This window comes from Protomyctophum bolini (genome assembly GCF_963924005.1).
Source record: "Protomyctophum bolini genome assembly, chromosome: 2".
In the NCBI taxonomy this organism is placed as follows: domain Eukaryota; kingdom Metazoa; phylum Chordata; class Actinopteri; order Myctophiformes; family Myctophidae; genus Protomyctophum; species Protomyctophum bolini.
In genome coordinates this window covers 12,850,767-12,863,214 of record NC_137863.1, presented here as the reverse complement: position 1 = coordinate 12,863,214, position 12,448 = coordinate 12,850,767, and the positions used below count along the sequence as shown (strand labels likewise).

General features: G+C 40.8%; 2 protein-coding genes across 2 annotated transcripts; one reads left to right on the top strand and one right to left on the bottom strand.

Moving 5' to 3' along the window:
- Positions 1 to 856: 856 nt before the first annotated feature.
- Positions 857 to 8,584, bottom strand: LOC308325081 (serine/threonine-protein kinase 35-like). The gene is made up of 3 exons (XM_080777488.1): positions 7,926 to 8,584; positions 5,939 to 6,669; positions 857 to 3,185 (listed from the first exon to the last, which is right to left on the bottom strand). Exons 1-2 carry the CDS (start codon positions 8,434 to 8,436, stop codon positions 5,951 to 5,953), a joined length of 1,230 nt encoding a protein of 409 aa, XP_080633614.1. The 5' UTR covers positions 8,437 to 8,584; the 3' UTR covers positions 857 to 3,185; positions 5,939 to 5,950.
- A 1,466-nt stretch (positions 8,585 to 10,050) lies between these two features.
- On the top strand, positions 10,051 to 12,440 carry LOC308323085 (uncharacterized protein). Its single transcript, XM_080774686.1, has 3 exons — positions 10,051 to 10,100; positions 10,635 to 10,781; positions 11,031 to 12,440. Exon 3 carries the CDS (start codon positions 11,072 to 11,074, stop codon positions 12,047 to 12,049), a length of 978 nt encoding a protein of 325 aa, XP_080630812.1. The 5' UTR covers positions 10,051 to 10,100; positions 10,635 to 10,781; positions 11,031 to 11,071; the 3' UTR covers positions 12,050 to 12,440.
- The last annotated feature ends 8 nt before the right edge of the window (positions 12,441 to 12,448 follow it).

The window sequence follows — 12,448 nt, the reverse complement described above, 5'->3', positions numbered from 1 at the left end:
GATTGGGCTAGCCTGGCTAATAAGCCAGACCGAATCAAATATCACACACACGACAGTGTGATATTAGTCTGGTTTATTATCCAGGCTAGGATTGGGCAGCCTCTAGTTTCTTGTGGTAGGCCAGTATGGCTCCACCACGTCATGTGCTGTGTTCCCCAGAAGGGGGTGCCAATGGAACAAGTATCTGAGGTGAATGCCTGAGAAGGCCAAAGCAGAAAATACATTTCTCATACAGTATACTTTATATAATATAAAGTATACTGTATGAGAATATTTTATGAAAATACTAGCAATATAAGTTATATTGCTAGTATTTTCATAATAAAACAACTACAAATGAGGACCATGAACACAGGCATTCATCAAAACTGTAAGTGGTTACATGAGCCGTCAGTTCATGGTAAAGGTTTTCTGTATTATGCCAGAGTGGTAGATTATCATGTCTGGTTAAATTGTCCATCTCACTTTCATGGACATGGACTCCCAAAGGGAATTCTCAGGGCTCAAGGTGGTCTGACATGGAGCACAAACTCAAACCTTAAGATACTTAATTTAGGGGTTACCGGTACGTTTTAAATTGCTGGCAGTGGCAATGCTAAATGTATCGACCAGTTATGCTGCAGCATACATGTTAGTTTGTTTTGTCTCTCATTAATGCAACTTTGCTTAAGGCCCCATTGACCTTTGAGTTAAAGGGGCTATTTACATGGAACCCCTCTCATGGCAACAGGAATGTTATCAGCTCTTAATGACTGTTGGTTGGTCGTCAATATTCTTCACTCAGTGGTAAAACCATTGCTGGTAAATAGAAAAGAAAACTAAAAACTAAATGATTGATGTCTACTACACGCTTTATTGAAACAGATACCGTCTACAACATAAGTAAAACAATGGGAATAATTTACTGGACATCAAGATCCATTTTCTTACTTCCATTCCTCTGAACATGAGAACTAAAGATGAACAAAAATGTGAATCATTGACCATATTATCACAATGATAATTTTGCTCTTACCCAACCAGCGTATGACGTTAGAGCAATTTGGCCACTGTGTGGGGTTAACTTGCAGTGTACCTAAGGAACATTGCATAGTAGTGCTGTCTGCAAATCAAGTGACACCTACCATTCATCAGAGTTTAGTGCTACAGAGTATGTTGTGGTGTTGCACAGATGCAGCGGACAGGAATATCTGGGCAGAGTCAGACAGTTCCAAACATCAAGAATCATCCATATAGACTGAACATTTAATTTCAAATCAACGGTTCATGTGACAGTGATTCTCTCTGAAGTGGGATCAGGGTAGGATGGATTTCATTCATGTGCAGTTGATGGTTTGTGGCAGCTGTTCTGGACCTCTAAAGACCGATGTCAAAGAGACCACTGAAAGTCACACTGTATTGGTCACAATAATTTACACACTAGTAGTGGAACACAAAAGAGAAATGAGGTATGTTTTTTGGGGGACCAAAACACAAGAAAGTAGTCAATGCAAATTGTGACCCGTTGTTGATACAATTAAAGTGGGTCAACATTTGCTAAAGTGTAAACAAAGACATCCCGCAGTTGACCATTTACTTCATACTTGGGTTAACTTCAGCGATATCTCAAAGTTTTTCGGAAAACCGATGGAGAAACGCTGCTAAACATCTGAAAAACGCACTTAGTGTGCAGGGACCTTAGACGTTAACCCTAGCGTTAAGTGGAAAATGATGGTCAATGGATCATGCAATAAACATTCCAAGCAATTGTAACTTATTAAAAACCATTAGAAGTACAATATTTTCAGTCCATTTAATACATTTGGAAAAAGTAAAACAAATCAAAATAAACAATACTATCAACTAAAATGCAATTACCGATACACTAAATTGGCAATGATTTTTGTTCCACCAAAGAGATCTAAGAAATTAACTTGCCTGAGGAAAAAACATGGAACTATTGATTCAGTAAAGTAAAAGTCTATTAAAAATGACATGTGCATAAAGACATGAGGTAGTAGAATACAAAGCCATTTAACGTTGCAGATCCCATTTTAAAACAAATTAAATACTTGCCTGGGTTGGCCAAAATTCTCTAGTGTTGAAACATTTGGATATGGGGCAAAATCTCTGTACAGTTGATGTGCAATGATAGTATATTGTGTTTTACCTTCTCTATGCTAGTCCAAACATTTCCATATAGACAGCATTAAAGAACAATAAAAACGCCAGGATTTATTACAACAAAATTACAGTCCATGTAGGCCTGAGACTGCTTTAGTAGGGACTTGTAATACTTCAGAACTGGAAAATTGCTTTGGATTTTTTAACTAGCAATGCTCCTCTAACATGAGCCAGCGTGGCACTATTAGGCTTATGAAAACGAAATGTAATTTTTAACACCTCCACATACTGAAAACGAACCAACTTTTTACACTGCAGTTGGAGACCATTTACTGATTATGGAATATTTGCAGAACATACCGATTGGTGATTCTAAGGCACGGTGGGCATAAAGAAAGGGAAAGTAATGGGTGTCAAGGACTTCCCATGATGTCCTCGTAGATGTACATCACATGAGCAACATCAGTTACTACAGGAAAAGGTGCTTTTTCAACGCATCGTGAGCTTGTAGATCAGACTATTTTGGCACCGATGCTGGTGCGCAACCAACTACAAATCAGGCTAAATCCTTGAGGTAATTTATACTTATAATTAGCGCTCCAAGAATCTCCAAAAAGGAGAGCTGGGCAAGATGATACAGACTAGATGGAAAAAGATACGTGAAAACAACTGATTTGGGAGTGCACACATGTCTTATTCAAAACAAAAAATTGAATCATTTTTAAAACCACTGTGCAAGTTGAAGTGGCCATGCTTATGATTGAAAAAGATGGGCAACAACCACTATAACAAAATAAAAACATTCACTTAAGACCAACTGTGTCCACTGAGCAGCATAACATGTTCATAACAGTAGATAACAATATTTATGTTTACAACCTTTCAGTCCAAGTTCAACATTCCCTTTATCCAACTGGATATAAACCCACCACCGTAAACATGAGAAACAAATAAGTTATTTTCTAAATACCGGTATATGCTCACTATAGCATGGCCTTTTGTTGGTTTAAAGTTTTGCGGTGCTCTGTTTGTGGCACACTCAGTCCCTCACCGATGTAACAGCTCCAGGAAAGAGGACGGGTCTATGGGAAACATAGAAACAAAGATATACTGGTCAGCAGCAGTGATAAAAACTGGATTAAGCCAGGCTCACACTACAGGATAATATCATAATTCCTTACAATTTGTGGAGGGTCATTCCCAGTTCGAGGCTGATCAGAACCAATTAGCTGCCCAGATTATTCTATAGAGTGAAAGAGAGAGAATTACTGGCCATTCTGTATAGCCATTTAAACCCACCTAGATAGGTGACCAGGGTCCCCCAGGGCTCTATACTAGGTGTGCTAGTACTTCCCGAATCCCTCTACACACCAACTATTGGCCGTGAATACTAGCCATTTTCCCACAGAAAATGTTCATTTGACACCAGGATTGAAGTGGATGGCTGGATAGATGACAGTAGCTCTATATAAAGTCTATATAAACAAAATAATAAATGTTGCTGGCTCAACCTCGTCTCTCAGCAGCCTGTATGTAAACTTTCAGCAGATGTGCTGAGTCAGTGAGTGCACATGGCACACTCTGCTGCAGTCCATTATGTCTGACTCATTTGCAGCAGGATCCACTGCAGTGAGCCCCGTCTAGCATACACTGGCACACCCATTGCATGCAGCATGAAAATGCGTGGCTGTACCATTCTCATACAGTTAGAAAGTAACAAGTCGGGATGGTGCCCCAGGGAAATCTGAAATTGTGGATATACGTAGCTACAACTCTCACAATAAAATAAAAGCAAGTACAGGCAGGGCTGGATGTAGTTCAATGTTAAATGTGCCCTTTATCTTGCACAAAAAAAGACAGTGTGCTGAATCGTGCTGCTCACATGATTATATTATAATGTACTTGTTATCACATGTACAACTGAAAGTCTGGATACTATTAATGCCTCAAATATAGGGCTGTTGTGAAATACATACCACAGTGTCAAGTTTATAATGGCGATTATTATTTTGATTTGATTATTATTTATTTTCTTCCCTTCAAAACCAACTTTTTGGGGGAAGACACCGAGATAGCACCATACCGTCGGCTGTAAAGAGTGATTTATTACCACGATAACTCACAATCCATACCGCCTCAGCCCTACTCAAATACCAAACTTCAAGGAAAAGAAAGGCACCCTATCATTTCAGGGGTGCTTAAAGTTAAATTTAAACAAAGTGGACAAACATTGGTGGTTAGAAAAGAATGGATAATCCTCTGGTAAAGTGTTTGGCAGATGCATTGGGTAAAAGGACAGAATGACGGTGAGCTTGGTAAAAGGTCACAAGTGTAGCTTCACTTCACTAGCTTGCAACCAGTACCACAAGGCCTTTCATGTAAGTCTACCCCATCCCCCACAATGGAATGACATGACACACCTTATGCAAGTAGGAAGACAGCATAATGTAACAGTGAACTTTGCACAGAAAGGATCAACACATTCTCCTGAGCAAAATGGCATGTAATCAAATCATCCACTCCACTGGCAAACACAAACACAGGCATTTCATTGGCCTCGTGCTAGTATAGATGCGTAGTGTGTCCTAGCTTGCTCCGAGGCCGGGTTCTTAGTCCATGATCCAGAGCACCAAAATTGGAACGTTAATTATGAGTGGGCAAAACCATACCTATATTATTACCGGTAAGTAGTTTTCCAAAGTACTAGCTTTTTAATGTTTTAGTGATAACTATCAATTACATTTTTACTTATTCACTCATGTATATACTGTTGGTGAATATAACAAAATGTGTGATAAATATGAAAAAGCTACTCCTGTGGAAGGGTTATCATATATAAATTTACGTATATTGACAATATAAACAAGTTAATATAGGCATAGTTTTGCCCACTCAATTCATAATTAATGTTCCAATTTTGAAGCTCTGGCTCATGGACTAAGAACCGGGGCAGTTCAACCCTGGTGGAAAAGGGGCCTGAGAGTACACTGACATGCCAAAAACTGTTGAGTCGATAAAGCTGGTCACGTGATGACTTTTTATAGGGTTGTATGCTTGGAAATGGAAAGGCATCGTGTAACGAGTCTAACGACACAATGTGACATAGCTCTGAAAATGCTGTACCCCCTCCAAATGAATATTTCCCCTTTGGCAATGTAAACGTATGTTTTCTCATGCCAATATAGCTCATTTGAATTTAATTGACAGGACTAGTGTGATAATTTTCAGGATGTCTAAATTGCCAAAATAGATATCTTTAGAAAACACATCACAATGTGTTATTCTGTACTAGCCCATGGTAAACAATCAGATCACATCAGACTCCTGATCTGTTGCTGATTGGGAATGCGCTTTTATCATATACAATTGTAAATTTGACACAACCTGTAAAAAAAAAAACAAAGGGGGGGGTTTTCATTTTCATTTTAGATACATAAAATGGGTCAACCCTGGAGCAACAGCAAAGAGGGAGGAGTTATTATTCCCTCGGTGTCATAAAGTGGAAATATTAGATATGTCAAGACTCATAAGTGTCCTACTTCCGTGTTCACAGTCACCTGCTTTTCTGGGGGAACTGATAATCATAACAAACACATCTCAACGAACAGATGGATTGTATAGTTCCCTCTGTGCTTGAAACGAAGCAGGTACAGTAGTTCTATGAAAGGAAATGTACATTCATACATTTTAGAGTGTAAAAATTTGAGACTGACTAAACTAAACTGACTGCTAAGACTAAACCTAAGCTATGCTTTTAGAATTGTCAATATTAACTGCAAACAGAAGGAAATAAAATATAAGTATGGACTCAATATAAGCTTTATAAATAGCAAACCTTTGCTGAAGATCACGCAGCACACGTAACCTGGTCCATTCTGTCCCGCAGCTCAAAGGCATCCGGTCGGTCTTGAGGGTTGGCCGCCAGCATGTCCCGGAGGAGCCTTGTCACACCGTCAGACATGGATGACCTACGTCTCTGAGGGATGTTCAGTACCATCTTTGGATTCTCTAGAAGAGCCTCCCCTACCGGCACAATTTCGACACCTTGCCGCACATATGTACCCAAGAGCTCACGTTTGGAATCGGCATCAATGAAAGTAATCCTCTCCAACATGGCCCAGATGATGATGCCCAAGGCAAAGATGTCTGCCTTGGCAGTGTAGTGGCCCTCCCACACCTCCGGCGCCATGAAGAAGTCTGATCCACACGCAGACGACAACCAGCACTTGTTAACGTTGACATTTGTGTTCTTATTCTCACCGTCTTGGTCCTTAGTCGCATTTCCGAAACCGGCGCAAACTTTACTAAGGCCAAAATCTGCCACCTTCAGGACTGGCGATCCTGACCTTTCTGAGATGAGGATGTTGTCAGGCTTGAGATCCCGGTGGACAACTTTGTTTTCATGTAGGAATGCCACAGCACTGGTGAGCTGAACCATGAAGCTGTTGTTGGTCGTCGGGTTGGGCCGCCGAGATAAGATGAACTGGCTGAGGTCACCTCCTTCACAGAACTCCATAACAAACCACAGGTAGCAGGGGTCATCTACACAACTCAGCACTCTTTCTCCTGCAAAAGGATACAGAACAACGTCTCAAAACAACATAACTCTGAAGCAAAAATAAATGTATTTGTGGGACAAGAGACGACACATGGATTAATTGGGAGAGAAAGATGGAGCATGTACTGCTTAGAAATGAACATTTATAAGATGCTTAAAGATAACTTTGTAGTGCAGCCTACTTTACCAATACAACAGGATTTTACAATACAGTACAGCCCTTGATTGAACAAACTTGTTTCATTTGTAATCCTATTCATAAGATGATTAACTTATTGCATTGTTGGTACCTCACATTGCAATTAGCACTGGAGAAAATGCAGACCAACCAGATGAGTTCAATCTCCATTTCTTAGGGTTTACTTCCTGTATGTTAAAGGTGCATTCCACTCATTTTCAACATTTGACTATGTCATTAATATACCTTAGAGCTGAAACATGAACATGGTGATTCACTATGTTAATGAACCTCCAGTTCAAGGAAACACAGAATGGGGGGACCTTTCCACACAACAGCTCTAAGGTATATTAATGACATAGTAAAATGTTGAAAATGAGTGGAATGCCCTTTAATATTTGTTTATCCCCCCTCTCTTGAAGCTTATCTCTTGACTTCAATGATCAATTATTTTGTATCTGTCCTCAGTGTCCTGGGTTTCCTCCTGCAACAGTGTTGCTTTGATGACAAGCATTTTAATTTAAAAAGCTACTTTTGGTCATGGGTGGTATGGTCGACTTAAGTTGGTACTGTAGCCTAGGCCTTTTTTTGGCCCTGGGGGATATTTCTAATGTTATTTGAACAGGCTTAAAAACACATCTCCCAAAAAAGAGACAACAGAAAGCCAACTATTAGGGGACTATGGCATTTGAACACTGATGCCTATTGCCTGCCAGCAGTGCCAGTCACAATGTGGGACAGGTTCTCAATTTGTGGAACGCCTGAAAAGTCTTGTAAATGAGGGACTGTCGCACGCAAAGTGGGACATCTGGTCACCCTAACAAGAACAGGTTAAAGAGAAACTTAAAAGGCATTGTTGTCTGCACTGACTGTACTTAGTACTACTATGAATGAGAATGGTGGGGGATTAACTGCGCTCCATTCTAGTACCTACCTACCCCCCACTGGCACCGAATCTGCACATCCCCAGTGAAACTTGAGCTCCCCGGGCCGTGGCCGTGACAACAATTCTACATGACAGGGACATTCTCACAAAACAAAACAAAACAGCTGAAAAGCACAAATTTAACAGGAAGATATGTTTACCTTTCAAAGACGTCTCCACCAACCGCAAATACTGTTTGGATTTCTTGTTCCCGTGACTCATTTTCTGAGCCATGCCGTTTCGTTGTAACACACATTCTTCCAGCTGCACAACGTTCTGGTGTCGTTTCTCCAAACTTGCCAGGGCCCAGAATTCTTGCAGGGCCAGCTCGACATTCTCGGGAGCGTCGCATTTAAGCTTCTTTATCGCGACTTTTGCTCCCGATCTGCGGGCCACCGCTTCGTAAACGACGCCGTAGCTTCCCCTACCGATCTCACGCACTATGCTGTACCGGGGCGCGGTGACCCTTCTCTCCGAACTGAAGCCGATGGCATCGTCCTCCATCATCATGACACCGTCCTCCGCGTTCCCCATGCTCAGAGATCTCAGGGTGTTCGCCTTTCCCCTTTTCGGCGTGTCCACCACATCTTGTGCTCCACTCTGGTCGCTAGATCGTCTCATGCTCCGAGTGAGACACCGCAATGTCCGCACGTTGTCCCCTGCACGCGCCATTACTACGTTATATCTTCACCCAGCAAGCCCAGACATGGGGACATGATACATTCTTTCATTGAGGACGACGCAGTAGTGACCGACACTGACCGTGCGTGACCCCCAAAAAATACACCCTGTTGAATCGCGCGCAATGTTTTGTTGTAAAGCCGGCTGTTACTGCGTGAATTTACACTAACAGGAACAGGAAGACACACTGCACAAATCGGGGCTGGACTGTACCATTCACCAAACACACAGGGGGTGTTAAATAGATCAGTTTACGGTTAAAAGCTTTACTTGAATGAATGAAAAAAATCATGATCAGGCTTAATATAATATCATTTCAAAATGTTTTTATATTCTATTAGTGGCCCTAATTCGGTCTGCTGAGTGCTGCCAGTCCTCGCAAATCGCATCTCAAACTCTCACCCCTATCATTGCCTATATGAATGGTTCCGTCTCTCCAGCATGGGCATTCACGTGCTCGCCCTCCCATGCTTGATCCCCATTGGCTGATTTGAGGTGGGGGGAGGTCAACTCTCCTAATAAGCGAGAAGGCTCGTCACAGAGTCAGACCAATAGGTAACTAGAAAAGTCGCAGTTTCTCTAGTAGCCTGAAGCATAGATATCCAATATCCACGCCCCTTTCCTGAGCTAGTGGTGATCAGAGCTTACAGTCTATGGTTCAGGGGAGCCATAGTGGTGATAATGTTATGTTAACTTATGTCACTCCACAGAGAGTACATGTTAGAGCTAATTTAAGAAGTCTACAACTCTTTTTTTCTCAGGGTAAGGTTTATTCTACCTATCTTGTTTGCTTCATAATAATATTGGTCTTTTACATTTTAACATTTGGAAACGGCCTTAAATGGTGCAGAGAAAGCATCTAGGAATGCTAGCTAAGAATGTAGCTAAAAACAATGTGTTGCCAGATTCTGCAAGAGAAATAAGCAACCAGGTCTATGAAAACAAGCCCAAAATAAGCGAATAAGCGAAAATAGCCGATCTACAAACATTTAACAACACAAATCTTGTCTCTGGCATAAAATATTTTAGCTGAATTTTTTTAGCATGTTATCTATCCATCCATCCATCCATGAAAATATGTATAAGCTAAAGCTAAGTATACCTTATATGCTAAGTATACCTTTGCATGTTAATTAATTACAAATATTGTTTTATTCAACTTCGTAGTTATACTACAAATTATATATAACGCCAATTATTCAACAACTATACTCTGTTAAAAACGCGTTAAAATACGAAGTACGCTATTCTGTTAAAAAATATTCAACTAGTTGTAGTCCCTTTTGGGGGGGGGGGGGGGGGGATATATATCAATGCTAACATTACCATAGAGATGAATTATTGTTTCCTTTTTTCCCTCTCTTTCAACAGCAGCATGTCACGACACCACTGCAGTGTCCCTTGCTGCTCGAACACCTCCGGCAAAAAACCCCATTTAAGCTTCCACGAGTTTCCTGTGGATGAAACAATACGTTCCCAATGGGTGCGAGCGATCAAGAGGGATGAGGGACCTAATTTTAGAATAGCTCGTGGGAGCACCTTTGTGTGTAGTGAACACTTTTATCCAGGGAATCTAAAGAGGTTAGCCAAACCAAATGGGCGAACTTACATTAAACAAGGTGTAGTGCCGTCAAGATTCCACTGGAATGAATGGGGTAATTGACAGACAACTATTGTTATTTTAAGGTTGGGTAAGTGATATTGCTTAGTTAAATAATAGGTGTTAAAAATAAATACCGGTAGCTCTATATTCTGATAGTACTCATTGCAGTGTTTGTTAAGTAACAAAGGGTCTCCCTGTCACTGCAGCTCTTTTAGTAACCTAAATGCATTTTCAGATCGGGACACTAATTTTATCCAATGGAACTGGAACACTTTACAATTTAAGCTGAAAAATCTGTTCTCAATCCTGAAAGTGGTAAACATACCTGATTTATTTTGTTAATTAAAGCGATGGAGAGACTTTGAGCTTTAACCTTGTCACACAAAAACATTTATTTTTAACAAAAATAATATCACTTACCCTATACCTCAACATATAAATTATATTTATTTGAATTACATGAAAAAACAAATAATGTTTTTTATTTATAAATCATTTTTGACATATCTTTGTGATATATTTTTGGCTAGAAAAAATGATTAACAAAAATGTATCATCGCTATAACATTATTTATTTTACTTCTAGGGAAACAATCTCAGAAGTCCAATGGACATTACCAGCGGACACAAAAGCCCCTGTGTACAGTCCAGCTGACACAGGACACCAGAGAGGACAGTGGACAGGGGGCGGTACAAACTGCAGAGCATGATTATGCCTTCCGTCCATCTCCTGGTTAGTATGTTAGGCATGTTTTACAAAAAAAGATACATGGCAGTTAATTTAAAAAAAAGGAAAGAAATGATTGAATGGTTGAATATTTCGGTCAAGGACCTTCCACAGGCATCTGAGGTCCTTGACAGTTTATTGCAGGTGATTTATGTTTACTTAATTATTGTTTGTGCACAAAACTTGGGTTTAGTGGATAGGATTTTAAAATGTATAGATGGATTAGTGATATGTATGCTTTTTCTTTCCCTTAAGCTAAACTGGACACTGTCGCTGGCCGAATACAGGAGCTGGAGATGAAAGTTGTAATGCTGGAAATGGAACTGGAGCAGCTGAAAATGAATGTGAAGCCTCTGATTTTCCAGTATTGTGTCACAGATGGTGACTTCCGTTATTACACGAGATTCAGCTCAAAGGAGGTATTTAATGTGTTTTGGGAGTCAATTGAGCCATCTGCTTCAAGGCTAATCTACTGGACCATGGCACAGCGAACACAAGATGTTCCTACCCCTAGCCCTCATCGCAAGCTCCCCCTAATTGATGAGTTCTTCATGTTCCTCTGTCGTGTTGCAGCTGGGCTTCATGAGAGAACCGTGTCAACCATTTTTAAGGTCAGCAAGTCCACAGTTAGTCGCATCATCGTAACGTGGACTAGCTACCTTTTTCTGGTTCTTGGCTCACTGCCCTTGTGGATGACAAGAGAGCAAGTGCAATCTACGATGCCTGACAAATTCAAGCTTTACTGTCCTGAAGTCAGAGTTATTATAGACTGCACTGAGATACGCTGCGAAACACCATCGTCCCTCTCACTACAGTCGGAAACCTTTTCCAACCACACCACCTTTAAAGGGCTGATTGGGATCTCTCCATGTGGGGCAATCACGTTCATCTCAAAACTGTACACTGGCTCTATTTCAGACATCGAAATAACTCGAACATCCCAGCTGTTACAGTTACTTGAGTCAGGAGATGGAGTAATGGCTGACAAGGGTTTCCTGATAGAGAAGATGCTTTCTGACGTTGGAGCAACACTCATCATCCCTCCACTGAAGAAATCAGTTCAGCTCAGCACAGAGGACACCCGCAAGACCCAGGAGATTGCCTGTCTGAGAGTTTTGGTAGAGAGGGCCATACGCAGAGTGAAGGAGTACCATATTTGGGATACACTTGTTCCGCTGACTATGACCGGTTCAGTGAATGAGTTGTGGAGCATATGTTGTATCATGTCTAACTATCAGGGGCCTCTGGATGTCAAAGGGGACAAACCAGTCTGAAGCCACCTCTTATAGATATTTAAAAAATAGATGCCTCATTGGTTGCTGCAGTTCGTTGGAGCGATGTGTGTCGACGGGAGGGCGGAAGAATTTACACTGGGAGAGGAAGTACGCCGTAGCTAAAGTATAACATGCTTTTTTCATGGACCCCCAAAATTATATGTATTTGTTTGGCAACCCCCATCTCAAGAACAATCAAGCATATACTTGAAAATATTCAAAGATTAGAAAACGTTTCAGATGGGACGCTAGCCCCTCATAGGCCCAGCTTTGTCTGTTTGTACTGTGAACACACGATTTGATTGGCTGAGCTAAGTACATATTGGGGATAAAACTGAGGGCAGAAAGTGAATGATATAATATTTGTGATGACTTGATTGGCTGAGCACAGAATGTGAT

What these genes read in the sequence shown, in the direction of transcription:
- LOC308323085 (XM_080774686.1), top strand. Translation starts at nt 11,072, where the DNA reads ATGAAAGTTGTAATGCTGGAAATGGAACTGGAGCAGCTGAAAATGAAT.
- LOC308325081 (XM_080777488.1), bottom strand. Translation starts at nt 8,436, where the DNA reads ATGGCGCGTGCAGGGGACAACGTGCGGACATTGCGGTGTCTCACTCGG. An exon ending in GGTGGAGACGTCTTTGAAAG is followed by an intron (nt 6,670 to 7,925) that starts GTAAACATATCT and finishes ATCCTTTTGCAG; the next exon opens with GAGAAAGAGTGCTGAGTTGT.